A 26,654-nucleotide genomic window follows, 5' to 3' on the forward strand; every position below is an offset into this window, starting at 1 on the left:
AAAACAACAACAACAACAAAAAGCCCAAACAACTTTTCCTTTGACATATCCTCTGTATGCTATAATACACAAGCCCCTGGAGTATCTGACAGACTCATTAATTCCACCACCCTCTGCAAAGGACGACGGAGAAAGGGCATCAGCTGCCCAGCTGTTATGAACAGACCAATATGAGTGGCAGGAAAGAGGGGACACTCGGTTTTTGTGCAGGACAACCGCATTTCCCCATGAGCCAGCAACTGCATCCCGACAAACCATTTACACTTACCGTGGTTCTTCTCGCTCAGCAGGTTTTTTGTTGCTGGAAGGAACATTTCCATGAGTTCTGGGACCTTCCTGATGACATGTACAGCGCACAATGCCGCCTGTAGACAAATATACAAATATTTAAATAAGATATGCTGAAGCCTTTCACACAATCTCTCCTTTTTTTTTTTTGAGTGTTGGGTGTGGTGTTAAGTGCTTAGCACACATACCTACCTTTCACCCCCAACACATTATTAAAGTAGTAGTAGTAGATATTTAAAACATGACAAGAGTAAAGCTCACCTTTTTCCTTAAGTAGGAGTTGGACGTTTTGAGCAGCTTCTCGACCTCTCCTGCCAGGTCACGACACATTTCTGAAGAACCCATGCAGCCTAAAGTACACAACGCCAGGCCCTGGACATACTGTGTGCTGTGATTCAAATCACTGGTGTGGGAGAAGAGAGTCAAATAAGTCACGGAAACAAAGAATCACTTTATATGCTATACCAGAGAGGAGCATATGAATACTTCACAATCTTATGAAGACTATGAAGAAGTCTAAGAAGTAGATGAAGAAGGTTTTGCAACTGTATTCAGAGGACCATAAGCTCATATTTTAAGTACTGGATTAAGACGGCATTTTTTTTTTTTTTAATTTAAGTGTGTGTGCGCATCTTAACCCAGTGTAGCCTCCACTTACTTCTTAATGCAATTTGTCATTAGGAGATGGACATCCTGCCTCTCGTCCAAAAGCAGCATAGCTCCCAAATAACCTATTCGTTTGTCAGTGAACTTCTGGGATGCAATCAGCTTCAGACACTCCAACTAAAAGGAAAAAAAACGCGTCATCAAACTATTCAGAGGTGCAAACTTAAAACTCCTTTGTATACATACTGCCCTCCCAGCATAACCAAACATACCTGTCCAAAGTGCGCTGGGTAGCCCAACATGTGCATATAAAGCAACTTTGCGACATTTCTGCAACGGTACGTATTGTCTTCCTCTCTAAAGGACGAGCGGATAGCAGCACACTCTTTCTGGATCATCTCACGCTCCTCTGCCTGGGTCCGTGCTGTCCGGATAGTCCGGATCAGCTCCCGCAGTCTGATCGGAGCTGGCATTCTCTGGAAAACACAAAGAAAGGAAACCAGTTGGCATCAGAACAGACTACACTAACACAGAAAAGCTACAATTCTGAAATTTAAGACAAATATAGAACTCTCCAGTCTGCAGCATGGTATGTCACTTTTTTACCTAAAATATGACAACGTATGCTAGAAACCAAGAAAGGGTTTTAGCTGCTGTGCATGTATGCAGAAATGTAGGTTTTACAGGTACCGATCAACAGTCTAGACTTCACTTCCTAAAATGTTCGCTGAAACTACAATCATAAATTTTACTTGGGATAAGAATAACAAAAGGATTTTTATGTTTTTAGGAATAAAAAGTATGTGTCAGTTTTCCAGTAAAACAGACTTTTTTTTTTAAAATCATGTTGTGTAAGATTTGACTTTAGGTGGAAACTGTGTCTCATTCGTTTAGATCTTTTAAAAAAAAAATAAAAGTGCAAAGGCAAAGAAGAAATGGTGAAATTTAAGCCTTGCACAAAGAAGCTTCTAAGCAAACACAAGCTACAGAAAGATGTTTAAATATTTATGAAGGCACATGCTTGCTTGAAAATCAACTTTTATGTGTTTGCATCTACCAATTACCCGAAACTACACTTTACAAAAACAGATCCAAGAGCTACAAAGATGAAAACATGAATTGCAAACTGCATGTTAAATGAACTCTTCAATGAGGCAAATCTAACATTAATATGAATATTACAAGAAAGCTGTGAGCCAATGCAACAAACCTCGGGGAAGGTTTTGCCATCCTCCAGAGGAAACTCACCAGGATATTATCCATACTTTATCAAGTATACTTTCATTTTATACAAGCACAGAACACTGTTTTGTTGGCAGGGTCGGAGATTTTTTTAACATGTTAGGAGAGAGCTATTCTGGTCTGTACCAGTGAGTAAATTATCTTAAATGACCGGGGTTTAATGATTACTACAGCACAGAGACTGAGAGCAAAGTCAGTTCAATTTATTTAATATGCAGCCCAGCAAATGTCAGGTTGTTGGAGCAGACGGGAGGCTTGGAAAATATGCTCAGGCTAGTTTAATTTAACACAATAACATTTTAGAGAACATTAAATTTTTTAAGTTTTTAACTTGGTTTATTCAGGTAATTTTACAATGACCACACATTTGTAACAACACATTTTAACTGTCAAATAAACTGGAAAGTTATTAATTGTGGTGTTTTACTGAGAAATAGGTACATTTTATCTCCCATCTAATGGAAAGCTTTCATCTGGTAGGATGCAGGACATAATTAAGCTTCTACTGCAACAGAAATGATGGTAATTACTTGATGAGCAAAGCCATAACTCTATCCAACTCCAGCTATGCAGTGCTGAAGTGGGAACATAATGCACTCTGACATATGAACCAGAGCAAAGAGCTGATGGCATAGCAGATCCACAACATTTTTCAGGAACAATCTCAGGGACCCATAATAATCACTGTATTGGTTGTGTTGCACACAAACAGTGACTTCGCCACAGTTCCATACCATTTACACCAGCACTGAGGGCGTGAGTACTTGATGCAATATTCCACATACAATACGTGTTGCCAGAGGCATGCACTGAGGCACCACTCCTCTTTTTCAGACATAACCTTCACATCAGCACTGGTACAGGAGGAGAAGTTGTCAAAATCGGGAAAAAAAGACATCTTTAAGTTTTTCCTTTTTTTTTTGCTCCAAAGTTTTTTCAAGACAGACTCCTTTTCCTCACACTCTCTTTGAAAGCCTCATTCAAACTGATACAACATTTCCCTCTGTATAATCTGTAAACGAACTTCTTTACTGATACAATATTATACTGCTGGTTAAAAACAAACAAACAAAAAAACCCACATGATCGTAAATTCGTGTTTTCAACACTGAAGCTACAGAAACAGAAGTGCATGACCGGCCAAAACACAAAAGCACGGTTCGCGCCAGCAGATGTGACGTCACTTTTGGCGTGCACCGCTGTTGCAGAAGGTGAGAACAGCAAGTTTAATGAGCCTGTCAGTCCTCTAAATGTGGGACTGCATCAATTAGTGCTTTATAAAATAATCTCTACAACCTTAACCGAGTAGGATACAGTAAAAAGATGGTTAGAAGTCACAGGCTTTCCTTGGTTTTATCGTCTAGATCAGCGATTCCCAAAGTGTGGGCCAGGGACCGCTGCTAGGCTGTGAAGGTACTGCAGGTGGACTGCAGTACAAGTAAGTGAATTAATTTAAGTTGCACTTAAGTTTGTGTCCAAGTGGTAGGTTTGTCACACATTGGCCTGCATATGACTGGTTAGCATTACCAATTTACAGCCAACAGCCTTTCGCTTGTTTTTGAAGATTTGAGATTGGCTGGTTTTTAAGTGGGCCACAGCACTCTTGACTTTTGGAAATAGCCGATCTTGATAAACACAAGGATTTTAATAACATTCACAATACAAAAATGATTATAATTTTGTTTCATAAACAATCTCATACCAGTAGGAAAAAAGAAGTTTTATAAAATATTGACACAACGTATTTTTTATTCATTTTGTAGTCTAGAGAGAATTTATCCCTCAGAGGCGATTACTGCTGTCATGACAAGTATTTGCTTTTGAGTTTTTGACTTTTTTCCTCCTCAAACATCTTAATGAACCATAAGTGACACTGTATGAAACAAGAAAAACAGATCAACCGTGTGGCTCTATTAAATCATTACACAAACACATAATGAAATACAAGCCTCTGATTTATCCACAACAGCTCTGTCATGTCTTATGGAAATCTTATGTTGTCAGTGTAACAAGAAATGTACAATCTCTGGCCGTTTAGAACAAGCTTTTATGTAACCAAATACAAACTTTACATCTGTCTTCAATATACCTGATTACATTGGCCAGTATTCAGTGCAAGCTAGATTTTTTTCATCTGAATGAATAAAGAGGGGGAAAAAACTCCTTAACATTTCATTATTAACTCCAACACTTGTGGGATCAAAGGAAATCCTCTGAAATTATGCCAGTCTGAAGGAAATAAGGATACACACACAGGAGGAATGAGGACATCCTTTGCTGAGTAAGGTGGTGGCTTGTGGACAATCTAAGAATTCACTTTGATCAAAGAGGAATGGGGAGGGTGGTCAGGCAAGGCCACACTTTAATAAAGCCAGAGACTTACTGTTCATCTTAACACCGTTTAAATTACCTGCACTGAATGGACCCAGTGTTGGGCTCCATTAATCATGGCTCCCCGACTCTTGCTGTGCTCATAATCAAATGTGTACACATTAAAGAACGTAAATCCAGCCACTGCTGAGAGCTGATTAAATTACAGTTTCACATTCTTGCAGTTGCAAAACAGCAGCACATTCTTCTACAAACAAAACAATATCAATTTTAATTGCAAATTACTGACATTGCCTTCAGATGAACAGTGTAGTTTGCCTTTTCATCCACAGATGAATGTGAAACTGCAGTGGGGAAGCGAGGTTGTTCAACACTTGTCGAGCAACAGCTTTTAGTTCACTTTATTGTTCCTCACTACAAAGACCAAATTTTGTAAAATTGTTTCTGTTCTTATCAAAGGTTTTTGGCCTTAAATGAGTTTCGGGAGGCTTAATTTACTAAACACATACTTTGTTTTCTCCTTTAACAAATAACCAGAAATAACAAGAAAATGGAGCAACTTCTATTTTGTAAGGCAACAACCCCTCAAAGGCCCATTTCGAGCTAGGATAAACCGTGATAATATTTATATACAAGAAGAACACCTGTTATACTGCATCCAGATTGCTTTGGACATTTTTACACTCCCCAGACCATATAAAAGCCTAACACTATGAGTTATCGCATGCATCTGCTGACATGTTTTGCATACACTGTGAAACGTTCATAGAAGAGCTAACCCAAATCTGTTTTCAAAGAGTCTGACAACCAGCAACAGGTTAAAAAGCACGTAACACTTCCCATTTACCACAGGGAGCAGTCACCCTGTCGACTCTGAGACATCAGTCTAAAGATATCGAGACACAAAGCACCACTTAATTTTTTTTAGTTTGTTTGTGGCTCTACATCATATTCCTAAATGCCACAAGCATGGTATGGATAGAAATAGAAAGCATGATGTAACATCCATTTATGCTGTCTTTTTTCCCTTTTTTTTTAAAGAGCTGCACATTTAAAGTAGACAAAAAGGTCAGACAGCTCCCAAAAGAACCATATACAGAGCTGTGACTGGCAAACTTTGGCAGACTGCATAAGGTTTTGTTTTTTTTTCTTCCTCTAACCATTCAGCTAGACATCAAGACGTTCTAAATTAAATCATACCAACACAGACTATTCTACTGCTTCTTTTATAACCAACTCGGCTGGTCCTCGGCTTTACAGAGCTACAAATAACTGATAATACTACACAACACTAAAGTTCAAACATGAGTATCAGCTTTGACATGGATTACATTTACACCCTGGTTCCTATGTACACATTCAAATGTTGAGTACTGTACTTGTGCACAGGGGAAGAAGCGCTCGTAATAGTCAAAATATTCTGTCAGGTGTTTTACATGTACACACTCCAGACCTTTATGGTTTTCCAGATTTTGTTTTCCTCTCTTAGCAAACATGCAGAGATCAAAAAGCCTGGTGATTTCTACATCTATGTGCAACTGCAAATAGTCATTTCACTGTTTGCAGCTACCACGCCTTTCTTCTACCACTTAGAAGTTCTTAACCTGCTGAAAACAACACTGAAAATAGAGAAATTGCTTATTTCTTTGACTGATGGTCAAAACAGCCATCAAAGAGCCAATAATGAGATCAACTTTAAATTCAGAGACTCTGAAGTTACACAGGAGATATACAAAGATCCGTGTGTGCCTTCACCATCAGTTGGAGTCAGTTAAGCTAAGCACTTCTTAATTTAGCTTTGTCAGCCTGCAAATTGACAAAGCCTGCTGGAAACTAGCCCTGCTTAGAATGGGTCTTTGGTAAGCTTTTCCTGTTCAAAACTAATCAGAGGCAAAATGTACAACGACCCCAATGCTAAAAGGAGGAGGAAAAGAGACAAAAATAACAAATGGCATTTACAGTACCTTATTTATCACTAAGTTTGTGTGGCTGTTTACTTAGAGTAAAACCATAAAGACTGATCAGTTTCTGTCCAAACAAGACACCGAGGCAGTGCTAACTCACTCAGGACTTAGGTTGGCCAAATGACATTAATGTGGAGTCAAAATGAATCCTAAACTGGAAATACATCAAAAGATCTTAAATAGCCCTGAGGCAAAGCCTGGAGCTATCTGATTTCACATTGTGTGGGGCACTGATATGCAGACACAGTGATCATGTTTAGTTGCTTCAGTGCTGTGTGATTAATGCACGCTAACCCTGCTTATAATGCACCTACTCAAGTACATTTTATGCATGGCATCACTGCCATTAGAGGTAACGGTTAAGTGTTTTTAATTAAGGTCATAACTGCATGTTTCAAGCACAATATTATGCACCATTCTATAATAATGCATCCTGGCTATTCCTTTGCTACAACTAAATATGACTTTTTTTTATCGTTAACTCTCACCCATCTATCCCATGTAACAGACAATACATGTAAATAGAAAAGGTAATGCAGGACAACATACTCCATATTTAGTTTTACAAAGTGAAGCCAGTAGGAATTGAATATGGCTGAAATCTACAGTACTGCGTGTGACTTGACGGTGAGGAAAGTAAAATTATACATTTAACAGGTTCATTTTCATTAGGCCTTCAACCGTAGCAGTACAGTTGGTCCCGAATCTCTCGAAAGCCCACATCAAGCGTACAGATAAAGTAAACTGCACGTGAAAGGCGTTGCATTACACCTGGCTTGTAGTTTACCAAGATTGGTTTTGTGTGTCGCTGCCACAAACAGTGGACCTGAAGAGCTTACTTCGACCTAAGCTTGTGGAGGCGTAATTTACAGCTCCTGTCAAAAACTGTAGAGAAATCACCCATACTGTACGTCACCTCATTTGCTCACTTCCTACTTGCACCTGACTTCCTTAACACTTACATGCAAACTGATCCTGGAAGATGAATTAAACTCGGACGCTGACAACGCAGTTATAAAAAAGCGCGTGTCTAAGTCTTTCCTTCTCATTTAACAGCTTGTCAACACTAATTAACCATCTCACGAAACTGGACAAAAACCCAAGTCCACGTCCTCAAAACACCAAGCTAGCTATCGTTAGCTTCCCTGGTATTTCAATTAAACGCTAACTTATGGATTAAACGCTTACAGTTTGTTAAATATTAGGAAAGTCTAACTGTATTAATAACCACGCCGTCAAGCGTCACATGCTTAATATGACTTAGAAAACGCAAATCACACCTCTGAAGAGCCAGCTAACAACTAGCTAATTCAGTAGCATCTTAAAAGGGCAAGATATCATGATGACACTACAGGAGTAGCTTCATCTTAGCTGGCGCTGTATTACATTAAAGTTTACATCATCGGCTGTATACAATCAGAGGCAGGCCATTACATCTGACTCTGATCGCCGATTGATCAGGACATAATGCAGTTTAGGCCTTCTTGAAGCATTTGGATTATCAAGCTAGCGTAGCTACCTGACCATTAGCTTGCTTCTTCATTACCTTAACCGAATACTCTCTGAATTAAATGCAACTTGTGCCCGCTAGTTAGAAAGACAGGAAATACCAAATTGTCACTGCGCGTTGCCTTGATGACTTTGATTTAGTGGACACAGCATACTGCTGGGCTACACATCCCCAGTCCAGCAAGGCTATAACTATGCTAAACATGCTAGCTAACTTAGCACAGCCCCGGTGCACTAAGGGCTGCGACTTCCTATGCAGCGCCACAGTGACAGTTGTCAACGTAAATACAGTCAAACCGCGGACAACTACTCACACGTAAAGCCATTTCCCCAAATTTATGCCGACATATTGTTGCTAGGATGTACTTACTAGCCGTAATGATGCCAGAAAATGACTGGAATCGTCTCTATTAGCAATGGAGGGAGGAACACACTAGACATGCAAAATGGTGGCTACTCCAGCCTCAGCACATCTACCGCAGGCGGAGGGTTACACTGACAGATCGCAAGGGGTTCGCGAAAGAAGAGCTCAAGTTTATCATCAGCGTACAGTAACGTTAGCTGTACAGGAGGACTAAATCACAGTCTGTGCCCCTTACTCGAGACTCCTGCCTCATATGTTCACTGGACAACATGGGTAATAGTTGAATTATGTCTTCATTATGATGGGAGATGTAGGTAGGTGACTGTACTCAACCCTTTCTTATCATTTACTAATTGCTGTGTGGCTTGTTCGCTTCCATCGTTCTCACAGTAACTATAATGGGCTAACGTTAGGCTTGTTATCATTAGCCAGCTAGCTGATGTTATCCTGTTGTACTCACTGACTGGATATCTAAATAATTGTGCATAACGTGACGTGCTGTTTGCGTGTGAATGTGTGTCATCTGCCACTTGCCTTACAAAGGGGATTTCATGACCTGACGAGATTATTTTGTTGAGATGGCATATTTTCGCTTGAGCGTGCGGAAGAGTACATTTTCACCCGGTCAATGTGGTGCTGCGGTCAGTTTACTCGTGGCAGTCAGTGATGACGACTACATGCAATGTTATGACATTGACAGTCCAACGGTTTGTAGCGACATCTAGTGTTGACTGTAGGATATGCAGTTAGAGAGAGCGTTTATAATGAAATTACAAGTGTCATGATCAATTGTAGCACTACTTTTTCTTCCTATTATGGCTAGAGGGAGCACAAAAGTATCACAAACTGGGCGAGAGGCTCAGAAATTGTAAGGCTTTTGCAACAGAAAAATACCCTCAGCTTTGTCAGTGTCCAATCAGTGGATGCATGTCCTTGGAGTTTTATTATGAATATATTTGTTTATTCTAAAAAGTAAATGTTCATGTATTTTTTATTTATTTATTTGAATTAGCACTGTCACCTCACAGCAAGAAGGTTCTTGGTTCAAATTCAGTCTGGGCCTTTCTGGATGTACTTTATATGTTCTTTTCACATCTGTATGGGGGGTTCTCTCTCTGAAAACTCTTCACTTCCTCCCACAGGTCAAAGACATGCATGGAGTTAGATTCACTGGTGATCTTAAATTAGCTGCAAGCGGGAATATGAGTGTGAATAGTTGTCTCTATGGGTTAGCCCTGCGATAGATTGGCAGCTTGTCCATGGTATACCCTGACTCTATGACTGAGATAGGCTACAACTGCCCCCCTTCCCATCTCAAATTAGATAAGGAGTCAAGGAAAGTGAAGGACTGGATGATCATTTTATTTAGCCTATAAAAGTACCTTTTATCCTATAGGGTTATCTATACACTTCGGTGGTAAGCTTAAAAATATATCCCTGTTTATCTAAAAATGTCAAATTGAATGTATTTATTGCAAAAATTCTCCTATGGGTCCCTAGCACACTCCCTGGACTGTGGCTACCTGCGACTCAGAATTGGAAAGTGGAATAAAATGAATGAGTGTTAGTTATTTAGGTTGGCTTTTCCAATTTTTTTTAGCCTCAGTACTTTTTGAGAAATGTACTCAGATCTGTCATTAATCTTTATTTAAACCAGACGGTCTGACTGTGCCACAATACTTTTTCATCCATCTGACCAACCGCTCTCACATAATTTCATTGTGTAAAATAAAAGACTTATATTGTATGTTGTCAGTTTCTTCATTTGGCCATACAGCAGGAAAAAAGTTTACTTTGTCACTGTGACAGGATGCAGCTTCCTGTTGTATGTTGTGTTTGTACTCTTTGTCTAATGGCAACATTAACTCAAAAGTGTAACTGACTTATCAAATGTGTAAGTGCAAAATAATTGCTTGAACATTAATTTCCCATTTCTATTTAATAAAAATATTCATAATACAAGAATATGATTAGAACAATAATTTAACCTAAGAATATTATTTGACACAGTAATCCCTTAAGGTCCTCACAGATTATGGGTTTGTTTTTATGTTTTATTTATTTATTTTCGGTAGATTTCAGACGCGCGGGTGAGTTCTTATGATAGTGTTTATTGGGGGTGTGGTGTGCTGAGTGGTCCTTGGATGAATATTTATTAGTTATTAGTTGAGGTGTCATTGTCAGGTTATAGTTACGTACTTACAGAGCTTATAAAGTTAAATAGGAATCATTGCTTCGTCAAAACCGCCAACAGCAATTTACTTACTTACTTTAAATTGATATTTGAACATGGTCGGGTTTTTTTTTCTCCCACACGACCTGAATGCAGCATAGTATCTTTCACTTGAACTCCCCTGCGTCCCTACACATCCCACAATGCTGTTCGACGTTAGCTTCATTCCTTTTACGTTTAGATATCAGCTGAGCTCGTGCTGCGCTGCAGTTGTGCGCGGGTGCCAGCGGATCGGGATCGGAGCAGCTCGGAGCTGCTCGGAGTCTCTCTGTCCGGGCTTGGACATCATCTTAACCCGATAATCGGCTGAAGAAGGGGCTTTTAAAAAAGACACACAAAAAAAGACCGCAAGAATGTGACTCTTAAATGTGCCCGATTTTTTTTTTATTTTTTTAATCTCCGAAAACGACCCAGTTTCTGATCTAAACGATTTGATTTTTTAATATTATTATTTTCTTCATCATCTGCTCCCTCTGTCCGGAACATACTTGGACCGTCCGGGGTTAGGATATTCTCTTTTTTTTTTTCAGTTGTTTTTTTTTTACCGGTTTGGGCAGTAATATGTCCAGGCGAAAACAGACCAACCCCTTCAAAGTTAACTGTAGGTATTTCAGGTATTGTCTCTCTTACTATTTCACGAGTTTTATTGATGACACTTGCGCTATCCGTGTATACTTGGGTCGGTTGACATGATCACGCTGAATTACTACCAGCTACGAGGCTAGTATTGTGAGTTTTCTCTCTCTCTCTATCTCCGTGTGTGTGTGTGTGTGTGTGTTGCTTGTTTGTTTTATCTATATTTGTAGGATATAAACATTGTAACTAATGATATTTGTGTTGCCAGACAGCTTTTAAAGAACCACGATTTAGGGTCCCATAAAAGGCAGTTTGGGGTTCAAAAGTTTTTTATTTTTTGAGGTAGAGGTAGGTTTGGGTTAGCACTTTAATTGTGATGTTTAATGTGAGGGTAAGGGGTTAGGGAGTATTTTAACTCTATGAAGATTGTCCACAAAGATATGCATGTGTATCATCGTTTAAAAATGCAGTCCCAGGACACCTACTGTTGCAGGAACTACCACAGAATTAGTTTTGAGTAATTTGGCAGGTGCTTTTGTGCATGCATTGAGGTTTGGGTTTATTTATTTATTTTAAATATTACAGTCCTGGTGACTTTTTCTTCATATTGAAGGCCAAAACCTTTTTGGAACGTGCCAAAATTTGTATGACTGGGAACAGGTTTTGCCAAAATAACAGATAAAGCCATGAAATGTGGCAGGTTTGTAGTTGACGCCAAGCTGGTAGACTTGTGTGATCCAGCCCATGAGTACTCAGTAGTCCTATAACTAGAGACCATCTTGCAGTGGGATCACACCAGTTGTGACACATGCCAGTATACTGACATTTAGACTCATTAGTACTAGTATTCAGGACTCATGAGTTGGACCACACCCATCTTCTGACTTAACCGTTATTTCGCTGAAGAATACACATATGTAAAGTTTTATGTCAGCACCTCGCACAGCTTTTGTCACATTACTGCACTGGCAAAATTTGCCCACAGACAGATATACAAACAACTGTCAGCATATTTGAAATTCAGTTTGAGGTATCTCTATGGTGCATTTTACCATGATGACGCACACAGAATCACAAGTAGAAACCAATAATAGCTACTCTATCATGCTTGGTAATAATGCAGTAATAACTACCATGCATACTTAATGCCAGCGTGTTGACGGGTGATGCAGCCACTTTGATCCAATCTTAGTGCGGTCCCACTTTTTTTCTTTTTTTTTTCTTAGCCCTAATATTTTTGTTTTTAACAATAACTGATTTAGGTCTAATTTGACCACAGTTATTATTTACAGGTATGTGAAAACAAAAGAAACAGGCATAAAATGGGCCATAAATACAGTGAGAGCAAACTCAGGTCAGATGCACTCAACAGACTAGAAAATCAATAGTGACCGTCTTGCAAGGTTTTTCCAGCATAATTTTAGTGTTCACCACACCACAGAAAAACCACCCGCACAGCGATAAAACTATTAGTCCATTTTTATGCAGGGTTAAATTTAGTCTTTAACCTGACTCGCTTTTTCATTTATCAGTTGTTTAAAAATAACTAAGATATGTAAGATACCCAATACTCTTGCCTTGTATGTGGCATCATCCCCAAAAGGCCAATTTTGAGCCAGGAAAAACCTCGTCTGGTGATCAGAAGGCATTACTACACTTTAACGCAAATACTCAGTACTCGGGGAGCCGCACCACACACAATCTCAAACTCGGCTTCATTTAGATCTCATCTGTAAAGTTTTGTATCTGTGATTAGTACTGTTGTTGGCACTGTCTTTCACTTTAGTTCAATTTTATTTATACAGTGCCAAATCACAACAACAGGCTACCCACAGACAGACAAACACCTACCAAAGTACTCACGCACATACAGGCACACAAGCTTATAATAATGCAAGCTACACTATTGCAGCATGTAATGATAAATAACTGAATCTGTTACATAATATGTGAAAGAGCACACTCCTGGTACATTTTTAAAAATAATTTAAGTAGCCGCTATCACTTGTTGGTGCTGATTACAGGCTTAAAAATATTTTTTATAAATATCTCTCCTTTAAGGCCGATAAGCTTATATTCACTAAAAATGTTGTGTGAAAGAATCTTTCAGTTAATTATCAAGGCTTGTGGCTAACCATGTTTCTGGGTTCAGTTTTGAGATGTTATTTTTGTCAGTTATCTGCTCATTTAAAAGAAAGTATGAGGCATTTTTAAAAAACAAAACAAAACCTATGACTAAACCATGAACAGAAGGGACAGAGGTTTCAGCTTGTACAAACAGTAGCTATGTGTGCACTTGATTCAGTTTTCTCTGACAGCTCAGATTTAGGACAAGATTGCAGGAGAGCATTACTGAGCACACAAGCAGCAAGACTTCCCTTGCGTTGTATGCAAGAGTGTTTCTGTTATTTCCCTCTTTCTCCTTCCTTTATTGAGTGATACATCTAATATTTTTCTGCTACACTAGCTCTTTTCATGCTTACTTTCTAATTCTATTCAACATCTTAGTTTCCCATCCCAAACAATAATTTAAGATTTTAATTAAGATTTTCTTTTAATGGTAAGCAATCATCTGAATAAACAAACATCTGGTTTCTGTTGTTTATTTGTGATGGTTTGCTGCTCATCTGTTTGATATTTTAGCTAAATAAAAATTTCTTCCATTTAAAGAAGGGACCTTGGGCTTACTGGTCGCTTAAAGTGTAATGCATGCTGACAGTAAGGATTGCTGACATTTATTGACCAAATTCTATTTTAAAATAGTGTCATATTTTTATAAAGCAAAGATAAATTTATTGAAGCAGATCTCAGGAGCTCTTGGGAGACCCTCTAATGTAGATATTTTGTTGGTGACTCATCTTCTACCAGGATGCTCCTGTCAGTGCTTAGCCTGCTGACCTCTTATCTTATGCTAGTTTTTGTCCACTGAAGGGGATTGCCCAGTGTAATCTACTGAAGAATGCTGCAACCCTCCTTTCTAAAGATAGTTTGTTCAAACTGCTGGAGAAATACATCTCACACTTGCTGCAGACCGCAGTCATCCCTGTGAGCTAATGAGCTCATTTGTTGCTCTGAAACACCTTTGAGAGTGAGCGAAAGGCCTCAGGAGGCCCCGAGACTGTTGTATAATATATTTTTTTTTAATTTTTACCCAGATCCATGACACGAGAGTGTGAGTGTGAGTGCAGAAGGACACCTTTTGTACACCAACTTTCATTCTTCCTCACCATGATTTGTTTTACCTGTCTTTTCTTGTGAGGTATGAATTGCATTCAAAGAGCTGTCCCCTTTGAGTGGGTCAGACCAGACAGACTGACAGACCAGACAGGCAGGGAGACAGTCTGACAGGCAGGCGGGCTGACACACATGCACATGTTCACACACGCAAAAATGCACACACTCAGTAGTACGCACGCACACACACACACACAGGGAATTCCAGACAATGATACAACAGCGGTGTTTGTCTAGCTGTTAAGTTTGATGTACAACAATACACAAGAAGTATTTTGTTTTGAGGTGGTGGTGCATACCCTTGTGGTGTCAAGTGGATGCCTGTCAGGGAAGTACAGTATATTTGTGTAACGGTATATGTGAGGCTTTGGTTTCATCATTTTTCTGTACCTAAATGTAGAAGTTCTGAAAACCTTTATTAGTATTAATTATAACAAATAAGGTGTTATTTCAGAATATTTCACATTATATATGTATTGTTGATCCAAATATGAAATTGAGTTCTCGGGTGGGGGGGCTGTTATGAATCCAGCTTTGAGTCTCGTGTGGCTACAAGGTGTTTGTTAGTCTTGTAGCTGAATCAAAATCCTAATCTAAACATGGAGCGATCACTTTTTGTTGTGTTAGTCAGGAGCAAACTAAGTTGTGAACATTTTTTGTTAAGAAAAGTGTTTAATCACTCCATCTCCATCCGTTTTCTGCAATATTAGGTCAGTGGTTATTCGGGGTGAGAACTGATCAGATGTCTGGCCCACCGTCCGTGTTCTCCTGAAAGTCTGTGGACGTAAGACGGGGGGGCCCCAGTACTTCCTGCAGATTCAGACAGTGTTGTGTGTCTGCATGTGTGCGTTTTTGGAGGGGATGGCTGCTGAAAAGGAGAAGGAGGGGCCTTTGAATTCAGCAGGACCCCCATTGCTCTGTGTTTGAGTAGAGTTTTGGCATTCTGTCTTTTGTCTGTTTTGTTTTGCGCGCTACCCCTCCGTCACCCTACCACCCCCGGCCTCCCCCCCCTACCAGCCCTCTCCCTCTTGTGTGTGTCTCTTGGCTGATGAGTTTGTCTCTTTGTCTGGATTCAGTCAGACACTGCGTCACCTCCTGCCTACAGACACACAGACTCAGAGATAACATCGCAGTGCTAGAGACTGAGGGAGCGAGGAGGGTGGGTAGTGGTGATGGTGGCGGCGGGGGGGAGCAAGGAGAGACAGATGTACAGACAGAACCGTAGCGTTGGGGGGATGGGTATCTCTCACACATCAATCATTGGCTATGCGCCGAGAAGCCAGCCTGTTGTAGTAGTTCACAGTTCAATACTCGGACCCACTCTAACGAATGCTTGGATTTCTGTGGGAAAAGTGCCCAAACTGTGTTCACATACCAACTTCTCACAAGTAGCCAAATGACTAGCCTTAAGATTATACTTCTGTCTTGCTCACGCACACACACAATAAAAGAGAAAGTGTGTGTCTGTGCACCGTGCACAGTACCTCAGGATTGTGATGAATGCTGTAATTACTTCTGCCAGTCTCAGGTAACTGAAGTCAGGATCTCTCTCTCCCATCTTCTGATCTGTGTAAATGGAGAGGGAGCACACAAGGGAAGAAAATTGGATTTTAAGCTATCATTAATTTTCGCTATCTCAAGTGGTGATGTTCCTATGTGTGAATGCCAGAGGAGTTTTCACCAAGACTGCATCCAAAGGAGCAGTGCTGGCAGTTGAATGAACGTTTGCGGAGTCCAGTGTAATAAGAAGAAAAGTGAAGGGATTGCATCGCATCCTGCAGCCAAAAAGAGCCGCTGTGTACAATAAAGTGTGGCATCGCGGCAAGTGAAATGAGCTACATATGGGCTGTCATGGTGCAAAGCTTTATCCTCCCCCTCAGAGCTGATGGTAAAGATATAGAAGTAGTCAGAGCTCCATATATAAGCAGGGAGGACAGAGGGCGAGCCAGGCTGTTCAGTGTGTGGGTGGTACTGAAGGAGAGAGAGAGAAATGGAGCAGCTAGGCAGTTAGCTGGAGGATAACAGTGCAGGCTGCTACCCCCGTGGGACTGCAGCATGGCTGTCGGAACAGCTAGCATGTATCTGTGAGTGTATATGTGTGTAAAAAAAGTGGGGGTTGGGATGCAAGTGAAGTAAATGTGCGTGCATATATGCAACTGGGCTTGTCTCGCTGCTTTTGTATGAATCCCAATCCTTGTTGTATGGGTCATATAAAACCAGATGAATCTGCTAAGAAGTTCTCCTCAAGCTGATCGCACCCCCAGAGTAGAAAAAGGTAGAATGGTTTCAATCATTTACTCTCTGGGACAGCTTTCTATCTGTTTTGCTCTGATTATAGGTTTTTGTTTTCTTTAGCGTGTTATATTTCTGCAATAATCTCAAGATTTTTTGCATTTTTATTGGATGGTGTGATCCACATTTATTAAGTATGATCAAACCATGGACCTTCAGCTATAGGTGAAACCACTTCTGTTAAAAGATTTATACCTTCTTGTGATACACTACAGAAGCAGATGCTGTAACGAAGTTGCTATGGAGATAAAGCTTTCATATGCCGGGTACAATATATGGGTAGAGACAGTTGCTCAGAATTGTTTTCTTTTTGTGCCCAAGGCAGGACAAAATGTCAAGGTATACCTATAAAAGAAGCCCCATTTGGAATATCATCAGTTCTTCTGATTGTGCAGTCAGATGAAGGTATTTTTGAGCAAAATGCCTTCAGTTCTTATTGTGCTTTACTATAGGCTGCACTAAACTCCACTATAATCTGATTTGGAGAAATTGTGGATTTCTTTTTATCAGATTCTGTCATACACAATCCAACAGGCAGTCTTGTTGTCTCTGGTTCTGATCCAGCATCTGCTGAAGTGGAGACAATTTCTCTCTGAAGGTATGTCAGGATTTCAGGTGCCTCTTTAGCTTCCTTGGCACCTTGTTGGCATTTTTAACTCCTCCCAACAACAGCTGCAGTCAGGCTGAAGGCCAGTGACTGTCAGTCATGGGTTTTTAATATTTAAGTGCACAAAAAGTAGACCCGCAGTACTATCAAGGCACACTATTATGGCCCAAGATTTCGAGGCATAGAACCAGATGGTAGTAGTTGTCCTCTGTACAAGATTAATGTTCTATCAACGTCCAGGATATGTTAGGGACACGTCCTCATTTGTGTTTCTCAGCATCTTCAGGTGTTGTGGCTTTTTGCTCACAATACACCCTGTACCGGGGCAGGTCCACCACAGGCTGATCAGATCTGGGTGTGTGTCCCTAACATCTTGGGGCACAGCTGCGGTCTTTCCTCCTCATCCACAGCCAGTGACTGCAGCGCTAAGCAATCCCTGGAATCACCTTGAAGGTGGTGCATAGGGTTTGGCTGTGCATCTCCAAGTGTTTAATAAGTTGAACTATGGAATGCTAAACTGTTGCTATCCAGGCTCAATGCTCTGCATCCGATTTCAGCTGAGTGTATCACAGCTTTTTCCCATGGTACTTTTAGTTCTATAAAGTAGACAATACGGAGAGTGGTGGACCAAAGTACCAGATCTGGTCTTTGGGCAGAAACAACTATTTCTGATGGTATTATAAGCTGTTGACCTGTATCAAAGAACATTTTCTATAAAAGTCTGTTCCTGGTCAGTGATGGAAGGTATTTTTGTCATTGTTCTTGGAGTGGCAGTGGTGCTGCTCTTTTGGCCTTGATAGACAGAGATATTAGCACTTGGTTGTGTCTCTAAGTATACCTGCCTTGACAAAGGCTCACTTTGATTGAAGTCATGATGTGCCTGAGTGCGTTTCCAGTTGATTGTCCCTTTATTCAATGTTTCCCACTTCATCCACTTTTGCTGTTGGGCTTCTAAGATTAGCAAATCTTGCAGCCGCCCCCCACCACTGGAGTTCCAAAACTACCAGCTTTCACGATTTTTCTTTGTTCCACAAGGGTCTATCTGGAAACAGGCCCAGCCCTACTGAACGTAGCTCACAGTCTTAGCAGGATGGAGTGCTGATTTAGCCTGTAGTACAGTTTCTGTTGGTGTCCATTTCCAACCTGTTGTTAATACTGGCATGATGAGTCTTATGATTGTGTCTCAAGACTATGAGAAGGTCAATTCCAGTCTTGTCGTGAAGCCTAGTTTGAAAGAGCTTGTTGGCTTTTTCTGCATGTACCACAAGTGAGAAAGTCAACATTTCGAGAATCTTACCGACTGCCCTTCTACTGTCTTTCTGTCTCCAGGGCCGTTCCACACTTCAACCATCACAGGACTCCAGCACACTATTAACATGGATGGCAGAGACGAATTCACAGAGGACAGTGAATGCTGCAGCAACAACTCCCAGGAAGTCCAAGGGCAGGATAGCTTCTCAGGTACAGGATGGAGGGAAGGGGTCAGGGAAGGACTGTTGGACTCTGTAGGAATGTCCTTGGAATGAGGGGTGTTAGTGAGAATAAGCCCTGCCCTGTGTTTTGTTGTCTGTCCGTATTGATAGGGCTGTGTTTGCCTCCATAGAAGACAGCGATAGTGACCCTGAAAACCACGGCGAAGACTCGTCCTCCAACACCTCTGCTGACGACCACATGACCACCAAGAGAACGCAGTGCCTCCTACAAGGAGCAGGAGTCAAAGAGGTGAGAGGGCTGCTAATTTAGACAGATTGATTCTAGTGTTTGTTATGATGGTGCTTTGAATAGCAATAATCTTTATTTCATTCTAACAAATACAAAAAGGAACATGCACAAAGGTTGTGGTAAGGTTCTCATAACTGGAAAAAGATTTTATTTATTTCTCACTGTGTACTTCTTTGAAAACAACTTCTTGGCACATCATCAATTAGTTTGAACACAACTTATGCATTACACTAGAAGCAACCATACTGGTAACGTTGTGGTGTGAAATAAACACACAAACAAAACACAACAGAGATTAAAAAAAAAAAATGAAGACAAGTATCTGCCCTGCATCTGTTTGATTATGAAATATGTGGTTTATAAACGGGTTGGTAGGCGTGGGAAGACTTTATCAACTCTCATCCATCAGCCGTGCATGAAAAACAAGTCAATGTGAACCGTAATTTGCATCTAGATGCCCACCCTGTCATCTGCTCCAGTTTTATTATGTTTAATTAGGTTCATGCATCTGTGAATTTAAAGCTAATGTGCTGTGCTAGAGAATATTGCAGATATTTCTCCTGAGGTAACTGGAAAAGGAAGTACTGATATTTGACATTTTTAGAGTTTTTCTTCCTCACCAAAATCTTTCTATTGTATGAAAAATAACAATTAACGTAATAATGCCAACTTTTGACATTTTTGTTTTACTACTTTGAAAATATAAAAGCGAAACTGATAAATAATCAGTTAAAAGACATCACTACTATAGTAAAAGTGGAGAAAAAAAGTAGTGGGCTACCTACTCAGTACACCTACAAGAGCCATGGAAACCCATGCAGTTACTGAGTCAGCAGAGCGTTGGTGACTTTTATGCACTGCTCTGCAACTTTACATGATCTGCCACATTCACAGATGAGTTGCTGTGGTTCCTAAAAGCTTCCACTTTGCAATAATATCGCTTACAGCTGATCGTGACTGTTTGTGAGGGAAGAAATTTCATGAACTGACTTGTCCTTGCAACGCTGGCGTCATTTTACAGCAACACGCATGAATTCAGAGAGCAAACCATTCTTTCACAAATGTTTGTAAAGGCAGACCATATGGCTGTTTGATTTTATAGACCTGTGCAATGGTTCGAGAACACCTGGATTCAAAGATGAAGAGGTCTGGCCCAATATTTTTATTCAAAAGTGCCCTTTGAGTTATTAGACACCCCCAGGTTCAGCCAATATGTTTTCTGCCTGCACCTTCTGTTTGAAAATGTTCTGTGAGTCACATCTGTCTCAGCACACAGTGTGATGTCACCATCAGTGAGTCACCGGGACTTGTGTGAATTTTGCTCAGTCATACACTCAACGCATCTTCATCCACTTGTGAAAATGCTTCAGACCAAAACAAGGCCCGTTTTAGTGCGGTGCTTACGTTTTAACTGCCATCATACAAATTGGAAATTTTAACTTAATAAATAACTCAGAATTCAGATTTGTGATTTACTACTGTAAGATGTTTTGATGTAGGTGTAAAATCATTTGAATGTAGTGTTAGATGTGCTTCTGAAATGAGTTTAAATGGTTCTTGACTTTCCTCAGGAGAGCGAGGAAGGGGGAGAGCACAGCAACAACTTTGTTTGTCCTCTCTGCACGCTGGATTTCAGCAGCCCAGAGAAGCTCATCTCCCATGTCTACCAGGTGAGAATAACATTGTCTCACCTTCCCCGATCTAGTACAGAACCAAAAAAAGAAGTGCAACTTTCAAAACCATGTGGAGGCAGGCTATCTGCTCTGCAATCTGTCTACTTTGTCATATAGCTGAATAGTTTTCTTTTTATGGATTGTGGGAATAGTGCCACGAGCGTTAACTGTAATTGTTATTGCCGTAATAAATTTGGTTTAGAGTGGTCTCCCAGCCTTTTTCTTATGTAAACTTTGTATAAACTCTGTATGCTGTTTGCATTTATACTACCATGCATAACAACCACAGCATCAGTTATAACTGTAGTTGTTGCAGTCATGAATTTAAATATTATAATTTTACTTTTCAAGTTCATAATATTTTTAATTTATGTTTCCTTTGTTATTTTTTCTTTTGCAAACATTGTTTGTTTTTTGGGGGGTTTTTGGTAATCCTTTTCTAAATTCTGAGAATCGCCTGCAATAAAAAGTTATCATATCTTTTAAGTTTGCTGCTTTTCTCATCTCTGTTTGCTGTCTTGTAACAGCACACGACTATGATGAGCAACACCAAGAGCTATGTGTGCCCAGTGTGTGGGCGAGCCCTGAGTTCGCCCGGCTCACTTGGACGGCATCTTCTCATCCACTCCGAGGACCGCCTCTCCAACTGCGCTGTCTGTGGTGCACGCTTCACAGACACCAACAACTTTAACAGGTTCAGCTCATCTCTGCTGTAGCTCTCATCTCAGGTCTTAAATGCAGATTGAATATAGATGTTGTGATATAATTATACTAACAGGGCCCTGAAGTTTCTGTGTTTATTTAGTGCTTATTATTTAATTATTTGATTTATCTTAAAAATTTTAAAACAATATCTCATAATTGGTCTCTTTATGACAAGGTGAGAAGACACCACTGATTCAGAAGGATGAGCTATTTAAAATGGGGCCTTTTAATTTCTCTAGTATCTAAAAATTGATTCTGGCAGGAGTGTAATGTAGAAACAAAAAACTGCATGGTACAAAAGAAAAGGCAAACCTTTTCTTTTGTCGAACCTTTGAAAATATAAATTGAGTAAAAAGAAGTCACATTTTCTCTTTAATCCATTATAATAGAATGAGAAAGAGCAATGGTTTTCCAAGTGTGGGATTAGACAGAATGCAGAGCATGAGGGATGAATAAAATTAGTACTGCAATGACAGATTTAATGGAAATAAACTTGCGTGTTGCTTAGCAACTACCATTACATTTCTAATTTAAACAGCACTGACAAGGTCAGGACGCATAGTAGAAGGAGAAGCAGTGTGAAGTGATAAAAAGCAGAGAAGAGAAAAGTCATGAAGCATTACAGTTGGCAGAAGCATTTGCTGCTAAGTTTAGAAAAATAAAACATAAATACTTGTTATTCTAAAGAGAGACAAATAAAGGTGTGTCTTAGATCTACGTGGAAAAGCTGTTTCATGTTGTTCCAGCCAGCTACAATAAAGTAACATAACCAGCATCTGGCACACAGTGTCATCTGAACAGTCACCTCCTCTGAGGCTGTTAACAGCCTGTTAAGCTTCTCTCCAGAGAGCTAGCCAGAGTTCATTCGACACATGGCCCTTATTCATCTTTGAAGCAAAAAAGTTTGGGAAACGACTAACACGGAATGAGTCATCTTTTCCCATTTCAGCAAAGTGGTTTCAAGTCATGTCAATCATTGCAGCTCGACAGAAGCTAAATTTTACTGTTGCCTAAAAATATGTGACCATACGGGCCAGGCTAACAAAAATTCAAGGCAAAAACAATGCCTGTCAGTCTGATGTATGAAGCCTTTGTTGCAGGCTGGTGGAAAAAATCCCTGTGGGGTGAAATCTCGGATTTCAGACTGCTCTGAACACTTGGTTTCAGATAGTTTAGTTTTTTTTTCTCCTGCTCTTGTCTCTGTGTTACGTAAGCGAAGAGTATATCACAGATATCGTGATCTCAGGCACACTTTGGCTGTGTGCACAGAAACCCCACCTAGCTGTTCAAAACTCAGAAGAAAGTTAGTTTATAGGGATGGTGAGAGAGCTAAAAGCATTTTACTGAGACGCAGTATAAAATGAATACGTTTATTTTTAACAGGAAACAAATCTAGTCTAGGAGACCTCAAGTGAAAGGTTCTATGATCCCTACATTAACGATTTAGACAGGAGCAAGCCTTCTATCAGGGATCTAATGCTTCCCTGGAAGAGTCCAGACCATTAAAACAAAAGGATGTTTACCTGATTCATGTATCCTGTCGTAGGGAGAAGCTTAAAGAAGTCCTCGACACAACTAGGATGGATTTGACTGGGGGAAGGGACGCCTGTTCCATGTCCCAGTCCCTCTCGAGCAGCCCCATGAGCAGCCCGGGTCCCTGCACTGACTCGTGCCATGGACCGGGCCCCAGTCCCAGTTCGTGTCAGGGTCCTTGCCCATGCCAAGCAGCTAACCCCAATCCCAACCTATGTCAAGCCCAACGTTCCTGCCAGGAACAGGGCCACATCTCAAGCCAGTGTCAAGGCCCCAGACCATGTCATGGCCCTGGGCCAGGATCAGGACCGTGCACGGACCAGGGACCCGCATTTCCCTCACTGCCCGATAGTCTCCTCTCTGAAGGGCCATCCCTCGCCTCAATCCCTGATGCACTCAACTCCTCCTCTTCAGGCCTTCCTCCTATCCCTGACATCCTGAGCCCTATGCCAGTGTATCCTGCCGGAGTCCTGCTGGTGTGCAACAGCTGCGTGGCTTATCAGCAGCTAGTGGCGTCCCAGTCACCGATGCGAAAATGGGCTCTGCGTCGGAAGAACGAGCCGTTGGAGGCCCGACTGCAGCGTCTGGAGCGTGAGCGCACGGCAAAGAAGAACAAGCGGGCGTGTGAGACGGAAGAGGAGAGGGAGCTGAGGCGGCTGCGGGACCGCGAGGCCAAGCGCATGCAGAGGATGCAGGAAACGGAGGAGCAGCGGGCACGCAGGCTGCAGAGGGACAGGGAGGCCATGCGATTAAAGAGGGCCAACGAGACACCAGAGAAGAGGCAGGCCAGGCTGATCCGCGAGAGGGAGGCAAAGAGGATCAAGCGACGGCTGGAGAAGATTGACCCTGCTCTGAGGACACAGATAGAGCACGATCCTGCCGCCATGGCTGCACTCACAGCAGACATGAGTCTCTTCCAGTTTCCCTGCCCTATGCCTGTCCCCTCCATTGATAATGGTCTATTCATGAAGCTGCCCTAATGGGTCCAGGCCAGTCGGGTGAGGGCAGAAACCAGTTGGCTTCTCGCAGCATCATTAACCTCTGCACTGCACCATCAGGCTGCCTTGGTCACAGAGAACCATTCCTAGCTGGTTTCCTCCCAGCTCGATGTGCGTCGAACAGCTTCGCACACAAGCTGCTTTGTTAAATACAACAAAAACTTCTTCAACGTCTTTTTTTTAAACAGCCTAGAAAACCTTGGGAACAGGGATGAGAATGTTTCTTATTGTATGGATGATGACATAAGAGCATGTTGTAAAGAGATTTTATCTGTTGCGTCAGTGGACTAGCAGATTTAACACAGTTCATACTCATAGGAGCAGTTACACTTCCTTTGAGGGGACAAAAAAAAAAATCATTTGCACATGGACCTTCAATGACAGGAGAGGGGACTTTGTAGCCACAGTCCCCTCTCCTTTCTGGTCCACTCCGCCAGCCCAGTGACTCTGATTTCCAGGTAGCTACACCTCTCTCTTCAAGCTGCTACCGTGGGTCCCTGGGAAGTTCGTGTTCAGTCAAACTACTACCTCAGCTGGCGCCGTGGTCGCGCCCTCTGTCCTGTGGCTTACTGCGTTCCAACTCCAAGCTTCCAAAGCTCTATATGTACTGTACACTACTACCGAGGATGCAGGTCATTTTTGTTTTTTCTTTAAATTGTTATGTTTGTATTTATCATTCAGGCACTTTAATAGGACACACACATTCACAAGTGATTTTAAAAACAAGCAGCGTTATGGATTCTGACATAAAGTTTGAATGAATGTCCTATTGAACGTGTCCAGTGTTGAGCTACATTCCTCTCATCTCATGCAGTCCACCTTTTTACATTCTCTTTGCCAAGATGCGACTCTCGCGTCTTTACACTCCGAACATTTTTGCCAGTGTCATTTATATTTTGACTTTCTGTTACAGAGGTTTTCTCTGGTTCTTAAAAAAAAAAAAAGAAGTAAATTCATAAAGTCTGTGCTGCTGTTATTGTACTGTAAAATACATTAGTTACCTCTTATATGTTTGGGCTCATTGCATTGAGGAATATTCTATTAAAATGTTCCTGTAAGTGGTTGCAAAGAAACAGTACACAACACGTTACCCGTTGACCTCAGAATTTGTCGCATTACTTGAATTCTGCCCTAAAAGATGCATTTGTTTTCCTCATGAGCGCGTTCCGACACGGAGGTGGGTTTTTACCGTCATACGGGGAATCGTACATAGATAATGCAACCTCTGCTTTGTGCAATTTGTGTAGCATCCACACGCTTTGTAAGGCTGCAGTACCTTCAAGATGTGTAAACAGTACCACTTAAATTATGTTTTATATCTGCAAGTCACTTTTATGGAGTCACATGACAAGTGGAAATTGTTCTAAACACTTTTTTTTTGTTTGTTTCCTTCATCTGTTACTGAGCACTGGGGCTAACTTCACGGCACATACAGCCCATACCAGGAGATTCATTAACCTCATTCCAGCACATATTTATGCAATATGATGTGAATATATATATATCTTTTCTTTTTTTTTCTTGTGAAAGTGTTTTGGGGTGTTTTGTTGGTATACAAAATGTTAAAATTAGAGGCCATGGTTGGATAACCCTTGTTTAATTTCCTGCCTGTTACCTCCACTTCTTCTTGTCTTTGCTTATCCAGATGCAAACATTTTACAGTGTCAAATGAGCAGTTTCAGAAGTACTCTTTAAAGAAGAACGAGCAGCGGTTCTGTTTGAGTCACTCCTAGACGAGCCGCAACCCACCTGGCTGTTAGTTCCAGCAGGTTCAATGAAGAGAAAACAAAAAAGGAAGACAAAAAATTAAAGGGAGTTTTGGTTTTATCCTCAGAGGCTTTTTCTAGGAGTGCATCAAACCTCTATGCAACAGATGTTATTTATTAAAGGAAATTAATTCACTTTTCACTGAAACTATGCAGAATGCGACCTCAATTTTAAACGGACTTCAAAGCAAACAGTTCAGCTACTCAGGCAGTTTAACTCAGAGGGCTCAGAGCCTGGATACGGCACCCCAGTCCATAAGAATCATTTTTAGACCTGTCATGCAAACAGAACAGTTTTAGGCAGTTTTGGGACTTTTAGTAGAGACACTTTTGTCTTTTTTTGAGAGATGTTTCCTCTTCCTAGTTCAGCACAAAAAGCAACAGGGTCTCACTGCCATCCTTCTCATTATACACTCTACCAAGGGCAGATCAGTGTTGTCAACAAAGGCTTCAGGTGTCGTCTCTTTCTCTCAGAATATGAATACTGGGTATTCTCAGAGGTTGCTCTTTTAAATTGCTGTGACCCTGTTTGTCCTACAGCGCGGTGATGGCGCAGAAAACTTCACTTACTAGTTGAAAGGAAGTTCTGTGGACTCTGACGCGGCACTGTTCTTTGGCAGCAGCGCTCTCAGTGTGGATTAGGTAAAACCACTGCATGTCGTGAAACTGCACTTGTCATAGAATGGTTCAAAATGAGCTTGTGTTCTACTGTTTGTTTATGCCTGCCTGTTTTTTACAGTTTAATCGAAAAATGTTTCAAGATGTTGGCCTTTCTATATTCTATCAGGATTTTCTCTCAATGTCCATGTTTACAAAAGAAGTCTTTCTGATCAAGGCCAAATGAATGAGCTAAACTGCTAATGACAACATGCTAGTTGTGATATCAATGCATTCTGACTGGATGGCACTTTGGGGGACGCCATCCTCTGTTACTGGATTAACAGATGTACAGACCGTGACCGTGACGAAACCTGGATAAGAATGTGGAAATAAACATTGAATTTATTATAA

The 26,654-nt window shown here is 40.9% G+C and overlaps 2 protein-coding genes across 11 annotated transcripts in view; one reads left to right on the top strand and one right to left on the bottom strand.

The window, feature by feature from the left end:
• Nucleotides 1-8,945, bottom strand: part of ap1g1 (adaptor related protein complex 1 subunit gamma 1) — a 22,984-nt gene extending 14,039 nt beyond the window's left edge. For 2 of the 4 annotated variants that reach the window (XM_025906396.1, XM_003442270.5), the window contains exons 1-5: nucleotides 8,311-8,449; nucleotides 1,167-1,370; nucleotides 947-1,071; nucleotides 550-691; nucleotides 269-365 (exon numbers count right to left, since the gene is read on the bottom strand). In XM_025906396.1, coding sequence (XP_025762181.1) covers nucleotides 269-365; nucleotides 550-691; nucleotides 947-1,071; nucleotides 1,167-1,367 — 565 coding nt within the window. In that variant the 5' untranslated portion in view covers nucleotides 1,368-1,370; nucleotides 8,311-8,449. Of the gene's footprint in view, nucleotides 1-268; nucleotides 366-549; nucleotides 692-946; nucleotides 1,072-1,166; nucleotides 1,371-8,310; nucleotides 8,450-8,838 lie in introns of those variants that run through there. The other 2 variants (XM_019358659.2, XM_025906393.1) reach the window with 2 other exon arrangements.
• znf821 (zinc finger protein 821) lies at nucleotides 8,450-26,654 on the top strand. Of its 7 annotated transcripts, none has more exons than XM_005467053.4 (6): nucleotides 8,450-8,577; nucleotides 18,576-18,707; nucleotides 18,850-18,968; nucleotides 20,540-20,638; nucleotides 21,169-21,335; nucleotides 22,893-26,654. In XM_005467053.4, the coding sequence occupies exons 1-6, from the start codon at nucleotides 8,574-8,576 to the stop codon at nucleotides 23,857-23,859; spliced, it is 1,488 nt and encodes a 495-aa protein (XP_005467110.1). In that variant the 5' UTR covers nucleotides 8,450-8,573; the 3' UTR covers nucleotides 23,860-26,654. The 7 variants fall into 7 exon arrangements, with proteins under 7 accessions (XP_005467110.1, XP_005467109.1, XP_005467108.1 ...); XM_005467052.4 differs by having other exon boundaries at nucleotides 8,482-8,618; XM_005467051.4 differs by lacking the exon at nucleotides 8,450-8,577 and adding an exon at nucleotides 10,723-11,138 and having other exon boundaries at nucleotides 18,853-18,968.

This window comes from Oreochromis niloticus, linkage group LG1 (genome assembly GCF_001858045.2).
Source record: "Oreochromis niloticus isolate F11D_XX linkage group LG1, O_niloticus_UMD_NMBU, whole genome shotgun sequence".
Classification (NCBI taxonomy): Eukaryota; Metazoa; Chordata; class Actinopteri; order Cichliformes; family Cichlidae; genus Oreochromis; species Oreochromis niloticus.